An 18,101-nucleotide genomic window follows, 5' to 3' on the forward strand; every position below is an offset into this window, starting at 1 on the left:
GGAGCGATGACAGATTAGATGTCTCAGACTTGTGATAGTGCTGTACTGTGGTACGAATTGCTTGTAAAAAACCCAAATAGTTGAAAATAAAGTTTTAACAAGAAATGTTTGAAAAGTATTTTTTTGGGGGGTGGGGGCGATGACAGAGTGGATGTTTTAGACTAGTTATAGTGCTGTACTCTGGCATGAATTGCTTTCGAAAACCCAGATGAATTAGTTGAAAATAAAGTTTTAACAAGAAATGTCTGAAAAGTTTTTTTTTTTTTTGGGGGGGGGGGTGGGGGCGATGACAGAGTGGATGTCTTATACTAGTGATAGTGCTGTACTGTGGTAAGAATTGCTTGTTAAAAACCCGGATGAATTAGTTGAAAATAAATTTTTAACAAGAAATGTCTGAAAATTATTTTTTTTGGGGGGGGGGGGTTGAGGGCGATGACAGAGTGGATGTCTTAGACTAGTGATAGTGCTGTACTTTGGTACGAATTGCTTGTGAAAAGCCCAAATGAGTTAGTTGAAAATAAAGTTTTAACAAGAAATGTCTGAAAAGTTTTTTTTTTGGGGGGGGGGGGTGGGAGGCGATGACAGAGTGGATGTCTTAGACTAGTTATAGTGCTGTACTCTGGCATTAATTGCTTTCGAAAACCCGGATGAATTAGTTTAAATAAAGTTTTAACAAGATTTGTCTGAAAAGTATTTTTTGGGGGGGTGGGGGCGATGACAGAGTGGATGTCTTAGACTAGTTATAGTGCTGTACTCTGGCATGAATTGCTTTCGAAAACCCGAATGAATTAGTTGAAATAAAGTTTTAACAAGAAATGTCTGAAAATTTTTTTTTTGGGGGGGGGGTGGGGGCGATGACAGAGTGGATGTCTTAGACTAGTTATAGTGCTGTACTCTGGCATGAATTGCTTTCGAAAACCCGGATGAATTAGTTGAAAATAAAGTTTTAACAAGAAATGTCTGAAAAGTATTTTTTTTGGAGGGGTGTGGGCGATGACAGAGTGGATGTCTTAGACTACTTATAGTGATGTACTGTGGGACAAATTTCTTGTGAAAAACCCGTATGAATAATTTGAAAATAAAATTTTAACAAGAATTGTCTGTAAATTATTTTTTTGGGGGATGGGGCGATGACAGAGTGGATGTCTGAGACTACTTATAGAACTTTACTGTGGTACTAATTGCTTTTGAAAAACCCAAATGACTTATTTGAAAAGCAATTTTAACAAGAAATGTCTGAACAGTAATTTTTTTTGGGGGGTGGGAGGCAATGACCGGGTGGATGTCTTTGACTAGTTATCGTGCTGTACTCTGGCATGAAGTGCTTTCGAAAACCCGGATGAATTAGTTGAACTAAAGTTTTAACAAGAAATGTCTGAAAAGTATTTTTTGGGAGGGTGGGGGCGATGACAGAGTGGATGTCTTAGACTAGTTATAGTGCTGTACTCTGGCATGAATTGCTTTCGAAAACCCGGATGAATTAGTTGAAATAAAGTTTTAACAAGAAATGTCTGAAAAGTATTTTTGGGGGGGGCGGGGGCGATGACAGAGGGGATGTCTTAGACTAGTTATAGTGCTATACTCTGGCATGACTTGCTTGAGAAAAACTCGGAGGAATGAGTCGAAATTAAAGTTTTAACAAGAAATGGCTGAAAAGTATTTTTTGGGGGATGGAGCAATGACAGAGTGGATGTCTTAGACTAGTTATAGGACTGTACTCTGGCATGAATTGCTTTCTAAAACCCGGATGAATTAGTTTAAAATAAATTTTTAACAAGAAATGTCTGACATGTATTTTTTGGGGGGTAGGGCAATGACAGAGTGGATATCTTAGACTAGTTATAGTGCTGTACTCTGGCATGAATTGCTTTCGAAAACCCGGATGAATTAGTTGAAAATAAAGTTTTAACAAGAAAAGTCTGAAAAGTTTTTTTTTTTTTTGTTAAACACAATTGGCTGAAATCAAAGCCGAACTCTTAAAATCACAACTCAAGGTCAGTAAATAATTCATTTTTTTTTTGTTAAACACGATTGGCTGAAATAAAAGCGGAACTCTTAAAATCACAACAACTAAAGGTCAGTAAATGATTCCTTTGTTTTTTTTTGTTACACACGAACTATTGTAGAAAATAATTTCAAAGTACCAAGTCACATGATAGTTACGCTATTATAGAAAATAATTTCAAAGTACCAAGTCACATTATAGTTACGCTATTGTAGAAAATAATTTCAAAGTACCAAGTCACTTGATAATTACGCTATTATAGAAAATAATTTCAAAGTACCAAGTCACATGATCGTTACGCTATTGTAGAAAATAATTTCAAAGTACCAAGTCACATGATAGTTACGCTATTATAGAAAATAATTTCAAAGTACCAAGTCACATGATAGTTACGCTATTATAGAAAATAATTTCAAAGTACCAAGTCACCTGATAGTTACGCTTGTGTAGAAAATAATTTCAAAGTACCAGGTCACATGATAGTTACGCTATTGTAGAAAATAATTTCAAAGTACCAGGTCACATGATAGTTACGCTATTATAGAAAATAATTTCAAAGTACCAAGTCACATCATAGTTACGCTTTTGTAGAAAATAATTTCAAAGTACCAAGTCACATGATGGTTACGCTTTTGTAGAAAATAATTTCAAAGTACCAAGTCACATTATAGTTACGCTATTGTAGAAAATAATTTCAAAGTACCAAGTCACATTATAGTTACGCTATTGTAGAAAATAATTTCAAACTACCAAGTCACATGATAGTTACGCTATTGTAGAAAATAATTTCAAAGCACAAAGTCATATGATAGTTACGCTATTGTAGAAAATAATTTCAAAGTACCAAGTCACATGATTGTTACGCTATTGTAGAAAATGATTTCAAATTACAAGGTCACATGATAGTTACGCTATTGTAGAAAATAATTTCAAAGTACCAAGTCACATGATAGTTACGCTAATGTAGAAAATAATTTCAAAGTACCAAGTCACTTGATAGTTACGCTTTTGTAGAAAATAATTTCACAGTACCATGTCACATGATAGTTACGCTTTTGTAGAAAATAATTTCAAAGTACCGAGTCCCATGATAGTTACGCTAATGTAGAAAATAATTTCAAAGTGCCATGTCACATGATAGTTACGCTTTTGTAGAAAATAATTTTAAAGTACCATGTCACATGATAGTTACGCTTTTGTAAAAAATAATTTCAAAGTACCAAGTCACATGATAGTTACGCTTTTTTATAAAATAATTTCAAAGTAACATGTCACATGATAGTAACGCTATTGTAGAAAATAATTTCAAAGTACCATGTCTCATGCTAGTTACGTTTTTGTATAAAATAATTTCAAAAAACCAAGTCACATGATAGTTACGCTATTTTAGAAAATAATTTCTAAGTACCAAGTCACATGATAGTTACGATATTGTAGAAAATAATTTCAAAGTACCAAGTCACATGATAGTTACGCTTTTGTAGAAAATAATTTCAAAGTACCAAGTCACATTATAGTTTTTTTTCATAATTTCCTGAATTAAATTTCTTGGTACTTTGAAATTATTTTCTAATAGAGAGTAAATATCATGTTACTTTTTACTTATAAATTATTTTTTAATAGAGATTAAATATCTTATGTAGTTGTTTTTTTAAATTATTTTCTAAAATAGAGTCACTATCATGTAACGTGGGACTGTTAAATTATTTTATATAATATATTAAATATAATGAGAATTGGTACTTTGAACTTATTTTCTACAATATATTAACTCATGTGACTTGGTATTTTGAAATTATTTTCTAAAATAGCTTAAATATAAGGTGAATTGTTAATTTTTAATTATTTTCTAAAATATAATAAATATCAAGTTAGTTGGTACTTTGAAATTATTGTATAGAATAGCTTAACTATCATGTGACTTGGTAATTTGAAATTATTTTATACAATAGCTTAACTATCATGTGACTTGGTACTTTGAAATTATTTTCTATAATAGCGTAACTATCCTGTGACTTGGTACTTTGAAATTATTTTCTATAAGAGCGTAACTATCATGTGACTTGGTACTTTGAAATTATTTTATACAATAGCGGAACTATCATGTGACATGGTACTTTGAAATTTTTTTCTACAATAGCGTAACTATCAAGTGACTTGGTACTTTGAAATTATTTTCTATAATAGCGTAACTATCATGTGACTTGTTACTTTGAAATTATGTTCTATAATAGCGTAACTATCATGTGACTTGGTACTTTGAAATTATTTTCTACAAAAGCGTAACTATCATGTGACTTGGTACTTTGAAATTATTTTATACAATAGCGTAACTATCATGCGACTTGGTACTTTGAAATTATTTTCTATAATAACGTAACTATCATGTGACTTGGTACTTCGAAATTATTTTCTACAAAAGCGTAACTATCATGTGACTTGGTAATTTGAAATTATTTTCTAAAAAAGCGTAACTATCATTTGAGTTTGTACTTTGTAATTATTTTATATAATATCGTAACTATCATGTGACTTGGTACTTTGAAATTACTTTCTATAATAGCTTAACTATCCTGTAACTTGGTACTTTGAAATTATTTTCTACAATAGCATAACTATGTTGTGAGTTGGTACTTTGAAATTATTTTCTACAAAAGCGTAACTATCATGTGACTTGGTACTTTGAAATTATTTTCTAAAATAGCGTAAATATCATGTGAGTTGGTACTTTGAAATTATTTTCTATAATAGTGTAACTATCCTGTGTCTTGGTACTTTGGATTTATTTTCTACAATAGCAAAACTATCCTGTATCTTGGTACTTTGAAATTATTATCTATAAGAGCGTAATATCTAGTGAGTTTGTACTTTTAAAGTATTTTCTACAAAAGTATAACTACTATGTCACTTTGTACTTTGAAATTATTTTCTAAAATAACGTAACTATAATTTGACTTTGTACTATTAAATTATTTTCTATTATGAAGTAAATATCATTTGACTTTTTACTTTTAAATTATTTTCTACAATATCGTAACTATCATGTGACTTGGTACTTTGAAATTATTTTCTACAATAACATAACTATAATGTGACTTGGTACTTTGAAATTATTTTCTATAATAGCGTAACTATAACTAGTCTAAGACATCCACTCTGTCATCGCCCCCACCTCCCAAAAAAATACTTTTCAGACATTTCTTGTTAAAACTTTATTTCAACTAATTCATCCGGGTTTTCGAAAGCAATTCATGACAGAGTACAGAACTATAACTAGTCTAAGACATCCACTCTGTCATCGCCGCCCCCCCCCCCAAAAAAATACGTTTCAGACATGTCTTGTTAAAACTTTATTTTCTACTAATTAATTTGGGTTTTTCACAAGCAATTCGTACCACAGTACAGCACAATCACTAGTCTAAGACATGCACTCGGTCATCGCCCCATCCCCCCAAAACAATAATTTTCTTACATGTCTTGTTCAAACTTTATTTTCAACTCGTTCATACGGGTTTTTCACAATCAATTCCTAACACAGTACAGCACTCTAACTAGTCTAAGACATCCACTCTGTCATCGCCTTCAACCCCCCCCCCCAAAAAAAAATATTTTTCTGACATTTCTTGTTAAAACTTTATTTTCAACTAATTCATTCGGGTTTTCGAAAGCAATTCATGCCAGAGTACAGCACTATAACTAGTCTAAGACATCCACTCTGTCATCGCCGCCCCCCCCCAAAAAAAAATATTTTTCAGGCATTTCTTGTTAAAACTTTATTTCAACTAATTCATTCGGGTTTTCGAAAGCAATTCATGCCAGAGTACAGCACTATAACTAGTCTAAGACATCCACTCTGTCATCGCCCGCACCCCCCCCCCCCAAAAAAAATACTTTTCATAAATTTTTTTTTAAAACTTTATTTAAACTAATTCATCCGAGTTTTCTAAAGCAATTCATGCCAGAGTACAGCACTATAACTTGTCTAAGACATCCACTCTGTCATCGCCTCCCACCCCCCCCCCCCCCCAAAAAAAATACTTTTCAGACATCTCTTGTTAAAACTTTATTTTCAACTAATTCATTTGGGTTTTTCACAAGCAATTCGTACCACAGTACAGCATTATCACTAGTCTAAGACATCCACTCTGTCATCGCCCTCACCCCCCCCCCCCAAAAAAAAATACTATTCAGACATTTCTTGTTAAAACTTTATTTTCAACTAATTCATCCGGGTTTTTCACAAGCAATTCGTACAACAGTACAGCACTATAACTAGTCTAAGACATCCACTCTGTCATCGCCCTCCCCCCCCCCCAAAAAAAAAAATACTTTTCAGACATTTCTTGTTAAAACTTTGTTTTCAACTAATTCATCCGGGTTCTCGAAAGCAATTCATGCCAGAGTACAGCACTATAACTAGTCTAAAACATCCACTCTGGCATCGCCCCCACCCCCCAAAAAAAATAGTGGTCAGACATTTCTTTTTAAATCTTTTTTTTAAACTAAGTCATTTGGGTTTTTCACAAGCAATTCGTACCACAGTACAGGACTATCACAAGTTTGAGACATCCAATCTGTCATCGCTCCATCCCACAAAAAAAACACTTTTCAGACATTTCTTGTTAAAACTTTTTCTGAGGGGGAATGAGGGGCCTCTGAGCCTTGCCCTTGAGGCAGATCCCATTTATTTTCGATTCTTAGTATTTTTGGTTTTCCTTCCAAAATTGACCCCCCCCCTCCCCTACCCTCAGAATCTGTGCCTTCCCCTTGAGGCAGATCCCATTTATTTTTGATTCTGAGTATTTTTGGTTTTCCCTCCAAAATTGACCCCCTCCCCTCCCTTGTCCTCAGAAATGGGGGATGGAGGGGCCTCTGAGCCTTGAGGCAGATTCCCTTTTATTTTCGATTCTGAGTATTTTTGGTTTTCCCTCCAAAATTGACCCCCCCCCTCCCCCGCCCTCAGAATCTGAGCCTTCCCCTTGAGGCAGATCCCATTTATTTTCGATTCTGAGTATTTTTGGTTTTCCCTCCAAAATTGACCCCCTCCCCTCCCTTGTCCTCAGAAATGGGGGATGGAGGGGCCTCTGAGCCTTCCCCTTGAGGCAGATCCCGTTTATTTTTGATTCTGAGTATTTTTGGTTTTCCCTCCAAAATTGACCCCCTCCCCTCCCTTGTCCTCAGAAATGGGGGACGGAGGGGCCTCTGAGCCTTGCCCTTGAGGCAGATTCCGTTTATTTTCGATTCTGAGTATTTTTGGTTTTCCCTCCAAAATTGACCCCCTCCCCTCTCCTGCCCTCAGTAATGGGGGAAGGACGGGCCTCTGAGCCTTCCCCTTGAGGCAGATCCCGTTTATTTTCTATTCTCAGTATTTTTGGTTGTCCCTCCACAGTTGACCCCCCCCCCTTCACCTGCCCTCAGAAAGGGGGGATCGAAGGGCCTCTGAGCCTTCCCCTTGAGGCAGATCCCATTTATTTTTGATTCTGAGTATTTTCGATTTTCCCTCCAAAATTGACCCCCCCTACCCTCCCCTCACAAAAGGGGGGACGAAGAACCTCTGAGTCGTCCCCTTGAGGCAGATCCCGTTTATCTTCGATTCTGAGTATTTTTGGTTTTCTCAAGTCAACCCTTAATAGGATCAAATTCGCAAATCCTACACTCCAATTCGCAAATCTAATTACCCATTTTTAACTTTCAATCAAAAAATTATTATTGTTTTGTCCCCACCTAAATTCTTATTAAATTCTTATCAAAAAAAAAAAAAAAAAAAAACTCTCTCATAATTGTATATTTTTTGCAATGTTTAGGAACAGGCAGGGAATCCCCACTCGTTTGGAATGGTACCAACAGGACATAAGCAAATAGCACGTAGTTTCATGACGTGTTTAATCACGTGTAGAGGTCCCATAGAATAACAATGGAAGGAACATAGTAGAGCATGGTAATTGCTATACCCCCAAGCAAAGTATAACATTGATTACTACTCTTTTGACTCTAAAAAAATGAACTAGAACTTTTAATTGCCAATCAAATGAGCCCTTTTTAAAATTTATACGAGCATCCCTCCATAATTCACCACAGATCATAACTTACAACGCCTGCCCCCGGACCCTGGGGGGAGGATGTTTCGACATCGGAGTTTTAGTTATATAATCTTTGAACTATTTTTAATAAAATGGTTATCTCAAAATTTTATTTTGATCACTTGCCCTCAAATCACTTTTGACTTTTAAAAAGGGCACTATAACTTTTGATTTAAAATCAAATGAGCCCGATTTGAAGTTTATACGACGACCCCTTCCATATGAAGTGTCTCTAGAAAAAATAATAATAAAACATTGGGGTCGTATGGCCTTTACTATACACAACGCTACAGCGTTGCCTCTGATGAAGATTAAATTGAACCATTATGTCGAGCTTAAGAGAAATTAAATAAAAAAAACAAGTTTTTTAAACTGAAAGTAAGGAGCGACATTAAAACTTAAAACGAACAGAAATTATTCCGTATATGAAAGGGGCTGTCCCCTCCTCAACGCTTTGCTCTTTACGCTAAAGTTTTTTATTGTTTTAAAAAATGCAGTTGTGAGACAGAGTCAAACTTTAGCGTAAAGAGCGAGGCGTTGAGGAGGGGACAGCCTCTTTCATATACGGAATAATTTCTGTTCGTTATAAGTATTAATGTCGCTCCTTACTTTCAGTTTTAAAAACTTTTTTTTCTTTAATTTCTGATCGTTTTTTAGTTAATGCAGCTTTTATTTTGGCTCACCGTCATTGAATAAGTAAACAAAATTTGCATAAAAATTTTACTTTTCTTTTTATAAATGGCTGTATCTAAATTTGGTTATGACGTAATTTAAAAATTAACTTACGTAACTAACTTCTATATTCGTATATTTTTCTTCTGGCAAAAAATACAAAGTTGCAGATTTTTGCAAATATGAGCTTGAAACCTATGTAATAGGGTTTTCTGATACGCTGAATCTGACGGTGTGATTTTCCCTAAAATTCTTTCACTTGTAGGGGATGTTTCCCCCTTTTTTAAAAAATAGGGTAAATATTCTCAGGCTCGTAGCCTTTGATGAGTAATACTAAACTTAATAAAATTTATATATTTAGAATCAGCATTATAAACACATTCTTTTGATATATTTATTGACATCAAAATTCCGTTTTTAAAAGTTTGGATTACTATTGAGACGTATCGCTTGTTTTTTTTATTGTTTTTTTTTATTACGTATATGTTATTACGTATATGAAGGGGTTCTCCACTTAGTCAATACCACGCTCTTTACGTTAAAAGTTAAAAAAAAATTGATTCAAAAACCCCTGAATCACAAAGGCCGTTTAATTAGAATAGATAGCTCTTTTGAAAGCACTAAAAAAAACTGTAGCGTAAAGAGCGAGGTATTGACTTGGGGAAGAACCCCCTCACATACGTTATAATTTCTGTTTGTTTTAAGTTTTAATGTTGCTCCTTACTTTCAGTTGAAAAAACTTGTTTTTTTTATTTAATTTCTGATCGTTTTTTAAATAATGCTGGGAAATCCAGCACCCCCTTCATAGAAATTTCCCTTCCCCCAAAGAAAAATCCTCCACGGAAACTTTCTCCAGAGTAACCCGCTCCTCCAGCCCCCCCCCCGTCGAGAAAAAATCCTTCCTGAAAATGTCTGTATACTTCCCAATAACCAATTAATAATGCTAACAAGTCTGGCACCCGCTTCATGGCAATTTCCTTTCCCCCATGAAAACTTCCTTCATGGACAGATCCTCCAACTTAACCCCCGACCCATCCCCCCCCCCACTACCAGAAAAAAACCTCCTGAAAACTTCTGTATACTTCCCAATAACCAATACTATATGTTAACATTGGGTAAAGTTCATAACTTTTAGCCCTCCCCCTGGGGACTTCGGGGGATTAAGTCATCCTAAAAGACATATTTAACATATTTTCGACTATGCTGAACAAAACGGCTATCTCAAAATTTTGATTGGGTGACTTTGGGAAAAAAATAAGCGTGGGAGGGGGCCTAGTTGCCCTCCATTTTTTTGTCACTTAAAAAGGGCACTAGAACTTTTAATTTCCATTCCAATGAGCCCTCCCACGATATTCTAGGGCCGCTGGATCGATACGATCACCCCTGGGAAAAGAAAATAAAAAATAAATAAATAAACGCGCATCCGTGATCTTCCTTCTGGCCAAAAAGGCAAAATTCTACATTTTTGTAGATAGGAGCTTGAAACCTCTATAGTAGGGTTATCTGTTACGCTGAATATGATGGTGTGATTTTCATTAAGGTTCTATAACCCTTAGGGGGTCTTTCCCCCTGTTTTTGAAAATCAGCCAAATTTTCTCAGGCGCGTAACTTTTGATGGGTAGCACTAAACTTGATGAAACTTATATATTTGAAATCAGCATTGAAATTTGATTCTTTTGATGTATCTGTTGGTATCAAAAACCCGTTTTCTAGAGTTTTGGTTACCATTGAGCCGGGTCGCTCTTTATTTACAGTTCGTTAACACCACAGTTCATATAATTATCCAGTAAGCTTATCGCAGATCATTTATGGTCTTAGTTATCAGTGCGAACAAAAAGCTCCTCCCACTTATTTCTGCATTAGCGAGAATGCGGGTTAGTCTGTTTCCGATTGTTTCCAACAAAGTGCATTATTCGTAATAGTGGGTTTCCACTTGTTTCCGATTAGATTACAGTCTGACTTGTCTACCCATGAAAAGATCTGACTTCGCTTATGTTTATATCTGGAAAAACGTTCTCCGGAGCACTCGCACCCCGGTCCGAGTTTTTATAATGGGTGAGATAGGGAATGATCATACTGGATAATTATATGAACTGTGGTTACCACGAACTGTTTGATAAATAGCTCTTATGAAAGTACTAAAACATCTTTGGCTTAAAGAGCGAGGTATTGACTAGGGGGTTAACCCAATCATACACGTAATATTTTCTATTCGTTTTAAGTTTTGATGTTACTCCTTATTTTCAGTTGGAAAACTTGTTTTTTTTTATTTAATTTCTGATCGTTTTTTAAATAATGCTGGGAAATCTGGCACGCCCTTCATAGCAATGTCCCTTCCCCCAGGAAAACTTCCTTCATGAAAAACTCCTCCCATATAACCCCCGACTCACCCCCACCCCCCACTACCAGAAAAAATTCTCCCCGAAAACTTCTGTATACTTTCCAATAACCAATACTATATGTTAACATTGGGTAAAGTTCATAACTTTCAGCCCTTCCCCCGGGGGCTTTGAGGGATAAAGTCATCCTAAAAGGCATAGTTATAATATTTTCGACCATGCTGAATAAAATGGCTATCCCTAAATTTTGATCCAGTGACTTTGGGAAAAAAAAGAGCGTGGGAGGGGGCCTAGTTGCCCTCCATTTTTTTGGTCACTTTAAAAGTGCACTAGAACTTTTAATTTCCGTTCCAATGAACCCTCCCACGGTATTCTAGGACCACTGGGTCGTTACGATCACCCCTGGGAAAAAATAAAGAAAAAATAAACACGCATCCGTGATTTTCTTCTTGCAGAAAATACAGAATTCCACATTTTCGTAGCTAGGAGAGTGAAACTTCAACAGTAGTGTTCTCTGATACACTGAATCTGATGGTGTGGTTTTCATTGAGATTCTATAACTTTTAGGGGGTCTTTCCCCCTTTTTTTTGAAAATCAGCCAAATTTTCTCAGGCGCTTAACTTTTAATGGGTAAGATTAGACTTAATGAAACTTATATTTTTGAAATTAGAATTAAAATCTGATTCTTTTGATGCATCTATTGGTATCAAAATTCCGTTTTTTAGAGTTTCGGTTACCATTGAGCCGGGTCGCTCCTTACTTACAGTTCGTTACCACGAACTGTTTGACAGACAGTATCAGGGAAAGGAATATTTCTCAGGATGTATTTTTCAGTATTTTACGCCTTTTTAATAGAAGGCTGCCAACCCCCGAACCTTCCAAAGACCAGAGCTTCAATTCCCAACATACTTTAAAAAAACTACATTTTTAGAAAACAAATTTGTTTAAATTAGCTTCACTTAGTTTTAATTGAAATGATTTACTCTTAGGTAGCATTAGGAATATTAGTTAGGTTTTTTTTTTTTTTAGTTTTTCTGCTTAGGAATTAAAATTTTGAAACCTAATCTAAATTTCAGATGCATTATGGATATTCAGTCAAGATTTTGAATCACTAGTAGTTTTGTCCAATATATTATAATAATGGTTTTACAACAGAATTTTGGGTGGATATGAGGGGTTTACTATTTACACGAATTTAAAATCTTCATAATTTTTAGTTTTCTACAAGACTGAAGTCATCTTTTTCCATGCAGTAGACACCCTTTCACATGTGCTATCTTAAACACAACTTATTAAAAGAATCTTTTACGATTCGTTCGCTTAAATAAATAAACATAAAGTTAATTTATTGAAAAGGGTTAGGTTTCGTTGTCTTAATAGAGGACGTCCGGAATTAATCTAGCAAAATATTATAATATTTTGTCCTTAATTTTTGCGCTAATTTATGTTCACTCTGTCTAGTCTATTTACCCTAAAGCTCTACGTCGATCGAACAAAAAAATAACGTTAGGCCCATTTCGGGGTTTGAGGTCCTTGTTCTCTCCCCTTGTCTCTGTACGAATGCCCTGTAAGTCTCACCGAATCATAGAAAAAAAATGTTGGCCCAGCTTCAGGTGTCGCATGTAAATACAGCCAATCTTCAAAATATTTCTGTTTTCATTAAGATCTGCCTCAATGAAAACTCTAAGAGTCTTGGGCTAATGATCGATCCCCAAGACCTTCTATGTATCAGATTGTACCAAAAACAACATATACTAATATGTATATGTTAACGATAGGCGCTTTATATAAATTAGCGTCACTGCCCCCGTGGGTCTGACGGTGGTATTGACCAAAGAGGAATTTTTGATTGACTTTTTTTAACATTCCTCAAACAAAGGGATTGTCCCAAAATTTTGAACCAATGCCATATAGGTTTGGGGAGGAGGGGTGGTTAGGCAGCAGAATAACACATAGGAAGAGGTCTGGTCACCACCCAACCACTTGGAGGGAGAACTTTTAATTTCCAGTCGAACGAGCCCTCTTCCAAGTTTCTACGACAATCGCTGTCATGCAAAATGGAAAAAAAGATTTTTCAGGCTTCGGTTCGTGGTAAACCAATATTTGTTCTCAATTTTTCATTCAGCCTTGGGGTTCTCTTATCTTAAATACTTAACAACGCAAATTTTGTGTCGATTGAGAAACGTTCTTGGCCCCTTTTTCCCGTTTTTAGGGTTGGGCGCACCCGAAAAGTTTTTTTGTGCCATAACATCCTTTTGTTCCATGGACTATCTGCGGTAAAATTTCAAACTTAATAAGGACAAAACATATTTTGGCCCGTTTCTGGGCCACCTCCTACAGCAAAATGTATAATCTCTTTGATCCAAAAAATGATACCTTAAGTTTCGAGTCACTGGATACCCAAGATTAAAAGTGCCCACTTTGTTACTAGTATACAATAGGCACGGATAATCTACGTCCTCCGGGGAGCTGTGGGGAGGGGTATGGCATCCCTGCGGCTCATTTATTTAACCTTTGGGTCTTTCACCCTTTCAGACCTTACGCTTATCTTAGACAAAATGGCTATCTCATTGTTCGACCCAGGGTCTTGAGGATTAGGGGGGGGGGCTGTTAGACAAAAAAGAGCACGGGAGTAATTGTTCTCGATTAGTCAGTCGTGGCTTTTTAAAAGGGGAAAAGAACTTCAAATTAAGGATCGAATTGCCCCTTCCGACTTTATACGACTATCAACTCCAGATGAAGTATTCGGTAAAAAAAAAAAAAAAAAATAGTCTACATGCAAACCACATTGGTCTGTGCTTAGGTAGTGATACAATACTGCCTCTGAGATGAGCATAAAAAGAGTTGTTATTGCTATCAATGATTGCTATCAATGAAATTTAAGTAGTTCTATCAGTTTTTCTCACGCAAAAGCTAGTAAGATTTGGCTCGCAAAGGAGAGGAAATATAAAAACTATTTATTATTGCTCAGTGATCTGGAATGAAATGGATTTTACAACAGAGACAATGTGTACCATTTAAGATGGAAAAAATTGTTGACGTTAGTTTTGTTCACTGACACCAAGTTTAGATTCTATGGTTGAAAAAACTAAAATATGAGATTCTAAGATATGTTTTACGTTGAACTTGAATATCAAACAGTTCGTGATAACGAGTTGTAAGTAAGGACTTGAACTTGACCAGTAGTGACCGAAACGATTAAAATGGAATTTTAATAACAATAGATACATCAAAAGAATTTGCTTTATGGGCAGATTCCAAATATGTGAAGTTTATTAAGTTAAATATTACCCATCAAAAGCTACAAGCCAGAGAAATTTGCCTGATTTTCAAAAAGGGAGGAACTGGAACACAGAAAAAGGTCAAAGAATCCTAACGAAAATTGCACTATTAGATTTAGTGTATCAGAGAAACCTATTGTAGAGGTTTCAAGCTCCCATCGTCCAATGACTATGTCTCAGGGGATGACAAGACCCCCCACGGCCCCTGGAGAAAGGACCGTAAGTTATGAAATTTGCCAATTGTTATTAGGAAGTATACCGACATTTTTTTGGGGGGGGGGGGGAGAGAAAATCTCCTGGGAGTTGTTTTCCACGGGGAAAATTTTCCGTGGGGAGGACGGTTTCCAAGGGTGAGCATTCGAGGAAAAATTTAAACACGGAGAATTTGTCAGAATTCTTATACGAAATTCTTTTTATCTGCCTTACTTTCTCTTCGGCGACTCAATTTTATGTGTGGAGAGGTTCTGGGGGAATCTTCCACGGGAAGTTTTCAGCGGGGTGTAAATTTTCTGGGGGATTTTTCCTAGAAGGGATGGATTTTCCGCGGGAGAAATTCTTTATTAAGAAATTTTACCTGGGAGAAATTTTGGCATGATTTGAAAAACGATCAAAACCAAATAAAAAAGAAAGTCTTTTTTTTCAAATGAAAGTAGGCTAAGGAGTTTTTCCAGGGGAATTTATAAGCAGGAAATGTCTCGAGGGGAATTTTTAGCGGTGGTGGAATTTTCAGGGGGGTATATTTTAGGGGTATTTTATGCAGGGGGAACTTTTTATAGAGGAATTTTTCAGTGGAAAAGAATTTCTCACAGAGGGGAGGAGAATTGCTCTGGCATTGTTTGAAAATAATCTGAAGTTTAATAGAAAAAAAGTTTCCGCTGAAACTAAGGAGTAATGAATGAAACCTCAATCAGTTTTTAGACTATTCCTTATATGAGGGTGGCAGCCCCTCCTATAATACCTAGCTCTTTACGCTGAAGTTTATCCCAGTTCTTTAGAAATGACTCCTGGAACACAAGGGTCATTTAATTAGAATGAGAAGCTTTTTCAAAGTACTAAGAAAACTTTAGATTGAATAGCGAAAGATTGAGAAGGGGGCAGCCCCCTGATGTACTAAATAACTTCTATTCGTTTTCAGTTTTAATGTTGCTCCTTACCTTCAATTAAAAAGGCCTTTTTAGTTAACACTATCAGAACTGTTACATTAAGTGCAATTTTAATGTGGCCATTTTTCAGAATCATTTAGTTTTTCTAAATACAGGGCTCCTGGAAAAGAACAGAAGCAAAATAATTATCCATAGAAAAGATTCCTTATGCAGTTTTGTACGGAAAATCTAAGAATATAACCTATGTTTTCTAATATCTGTATATTTTACGCAATAAGTTTTGAAAGTTTTGGTTTAATTTGTTGTGTTTCAACCAAAAAAAAATTCAAAAATCAATTAAGTGGAATCGAGGGATAAAGAAACAATTGAGTTTTTGAGTTCAAAACACCAAACTGTGCTAGAAAATCTGTATAAAAGATACTTTGCTTTTGATAAAGACAGCAATTTTCATAACAAAGAGACTTAAAAAAATGATGAGGCTGGAATTACAACCAATTGAAAATTTTGCTTCTTTGTTCTGATTCAGTGTAACAATTCGAACCTCATATTTTAATATCTAACAATTAGGCTGGTCTCTTACAGCTTTAGGTTCTTGTCTCCTGTTTTTTGTGATGTTGAGTTCTCGAAGAAAAAGTGAGTGAACCTAAGAATTTATGCAGAAAACGAAACATGCAAACGAAAAACAAGTGATTGAACATGCAGAAGACGAAAAACACGTGTTCTTCACGGAACACAAAAACATAATTATGGATCTTCTACATTCACGGACCACATGTTTCGATCTCAAGACCCTGCATAAGAATAAAATACTATCCTCATGAATTTTCTGATATCACATTCTTCCTTAATAAAATAAATAAAATGTATAGCTATTACCTTACAATACAGTCCATTATGATATCTTCCAATGTCTTTGTCAGGGATACCATAATAATTTTCCCAAATCCTTTGCTGGTCAGCTAAAATACTTTTTTCTTTTCTTACAGGCTCCATATAAACACCATAATGTGATAATCTCAAATGTTCGTGTACCTGGTATTTACCTTCTCTATATGAATCGCTATAGTCTTTTTCAGTTTCATAATTTAATCCACTATTGCTCTCTGAATTTTCTTCAGTTTCTTCAGAGAAAGTGACTTTTCTTGCCACTGCACTTTCAACATCCACATACGTCTTTAGTCGTTCATTGGCACTCATTCTTAATGACTTTCTTTCGAAATTATTTTTCATAGGAGGGCTTACATTTGGCAAATGATAGTAATGGGAGGTATAAGAATCGAAGTTCATATACTGGGAATTCTTTAGAGCATTTGTGACAGTTACGACAGATTGACTTTTTCCTAGGCTTTCTGATAGCTCTCGAATAGCTTCTTCATCGCTCCGACTGTCTCTAAGATGGTCTTTCTCCGGCACAAAAATAGAATTATAGCTGTATTCTAATCCTAATAGGGACTCGTTAAGAAGAGAGGCAGTATTGTTGCTTAAGGGTAGGGTATATTTAGTTGAAATAAGAATGTTGGCAACATAGTCATGGTTAATACGATTTAAAGGTATTTCTAACGTCTGTCCAACGCCTGTATTATCAAACTTATCTTTTGGGAAAACTGGCTTGGGAACTATTTGAACACTTGGCAAGCTTCTTAGAACAATGCTTGTAAGACCGGTACTGCTTTCGTAAGAATCAAATATTGGCTTTATCTTTGTTGTTACTAAAATTCCCCGCACAAATTTTGGGTTCTGATACACAAATGCGACTGGAAGAGGGTCGGTGCTTTCCTTACTAAACCTATTCATTTTATTACCATTTTTTAAATCACTTTCTTTGTTAATATCTTTTATTTGTTTACAGCTAATCTTGTCTTTGCCTGCTGTATCGAAAAGATCAGGATTAAGCTTATCAAGTAATTTATCGCTTAGCTTTTTGAGAATTTCAGTTCGCTCACTTCCATATCCCGAACTGTCTGAATTAATTTGATCACTGCTGTTCTTATTATCCATCTCAATTTGAGTTCCAACATCATCAATGAAGAGCGGATTCTCTCTGAAACAATTAAGGTTATGAAAATTAAAAATTAAAAGTAGAATAGCCAAGACGAGGGTGTTTTTTCACAATTGAAAATGATTTGACAGAATATGAATACTAGTGTCCAAACCAAAATCAATTTTGGAATCTACAGTGATGACACTGGTCAAGTATGGCTCTGAATTGTGGATAATTCAAACACAGAGGAGGATTTGCTAGGTGTTTTCCAGAGAAATTGCCTACAGATTGTCTTGGGTATCCAAAAATTTGTTTTGGCTTTAGGAAGGGGGAGGATGCGTCAACCAAATTTTCATTCTTAGATTAATAATTGAAAAGTGCCTGAGGCATGAGACCCCTTTTGTCCTTAGTCTTATAGATTATGAACAAGAGTTTGATTCATGCGATAAAAGAGCTTTAAAGGAGGTCCTATCCTTGCATGATATACCAGATAAATACACTAAAGTGATTAATGCTGTGTATAAGAAAAACATTGCTGCGTTTAACGTAGGAAATGAGGTTAGTAGCTGGTTTCGTGTTGAATCAGGAGGTAGCCTAAGTAGGGTTGTGATTTGTCCCCATTTACATGGATCATTTTGAG

General features: G+C 35.5%; 1 protein-coding gene across 2 annotated transcripts in view; it reads right to left on the reverse strand.

Annotated features, from left to right (window-relative positions):
- Nucleotides 1–18,101, reverse strand: part of LOC148943667 (uncharacterized) — a 220,921-nt gene that overhangs the window by 109,989 nt on the left and 92,831 nt on the right. For both annotated transcript variants that reach the window (XM_089101045.1, XM_089101046.1), the window contains exon 4: nucleotides 16,357–17,521. In XM_089101045.1, the coding sequence (XP_088957171.1) occupies nucleotides 16,357–17,521 (1,165 nt within the window). The remainder of the gene's footprint in view (nucleotides 1–16,356; nucleotides 17,522–18,101) is intronic.

Source organism: Artemia sp. Qi Xiang Cuo, chromosome 15, assembly GCF_049724085.1.
Source record: "Artemia sp. Qi Xiang Cuo chromosome 15, ASM4972408v1, whole genome shotgun sequence".
Lineage (NCBI taxonomy): Eukaryota > Metazoa > Arthropoda > Branchiopoda > Anostraca > Artemiidae > Artemia > Artemia sp. Qi Xiang Cuo.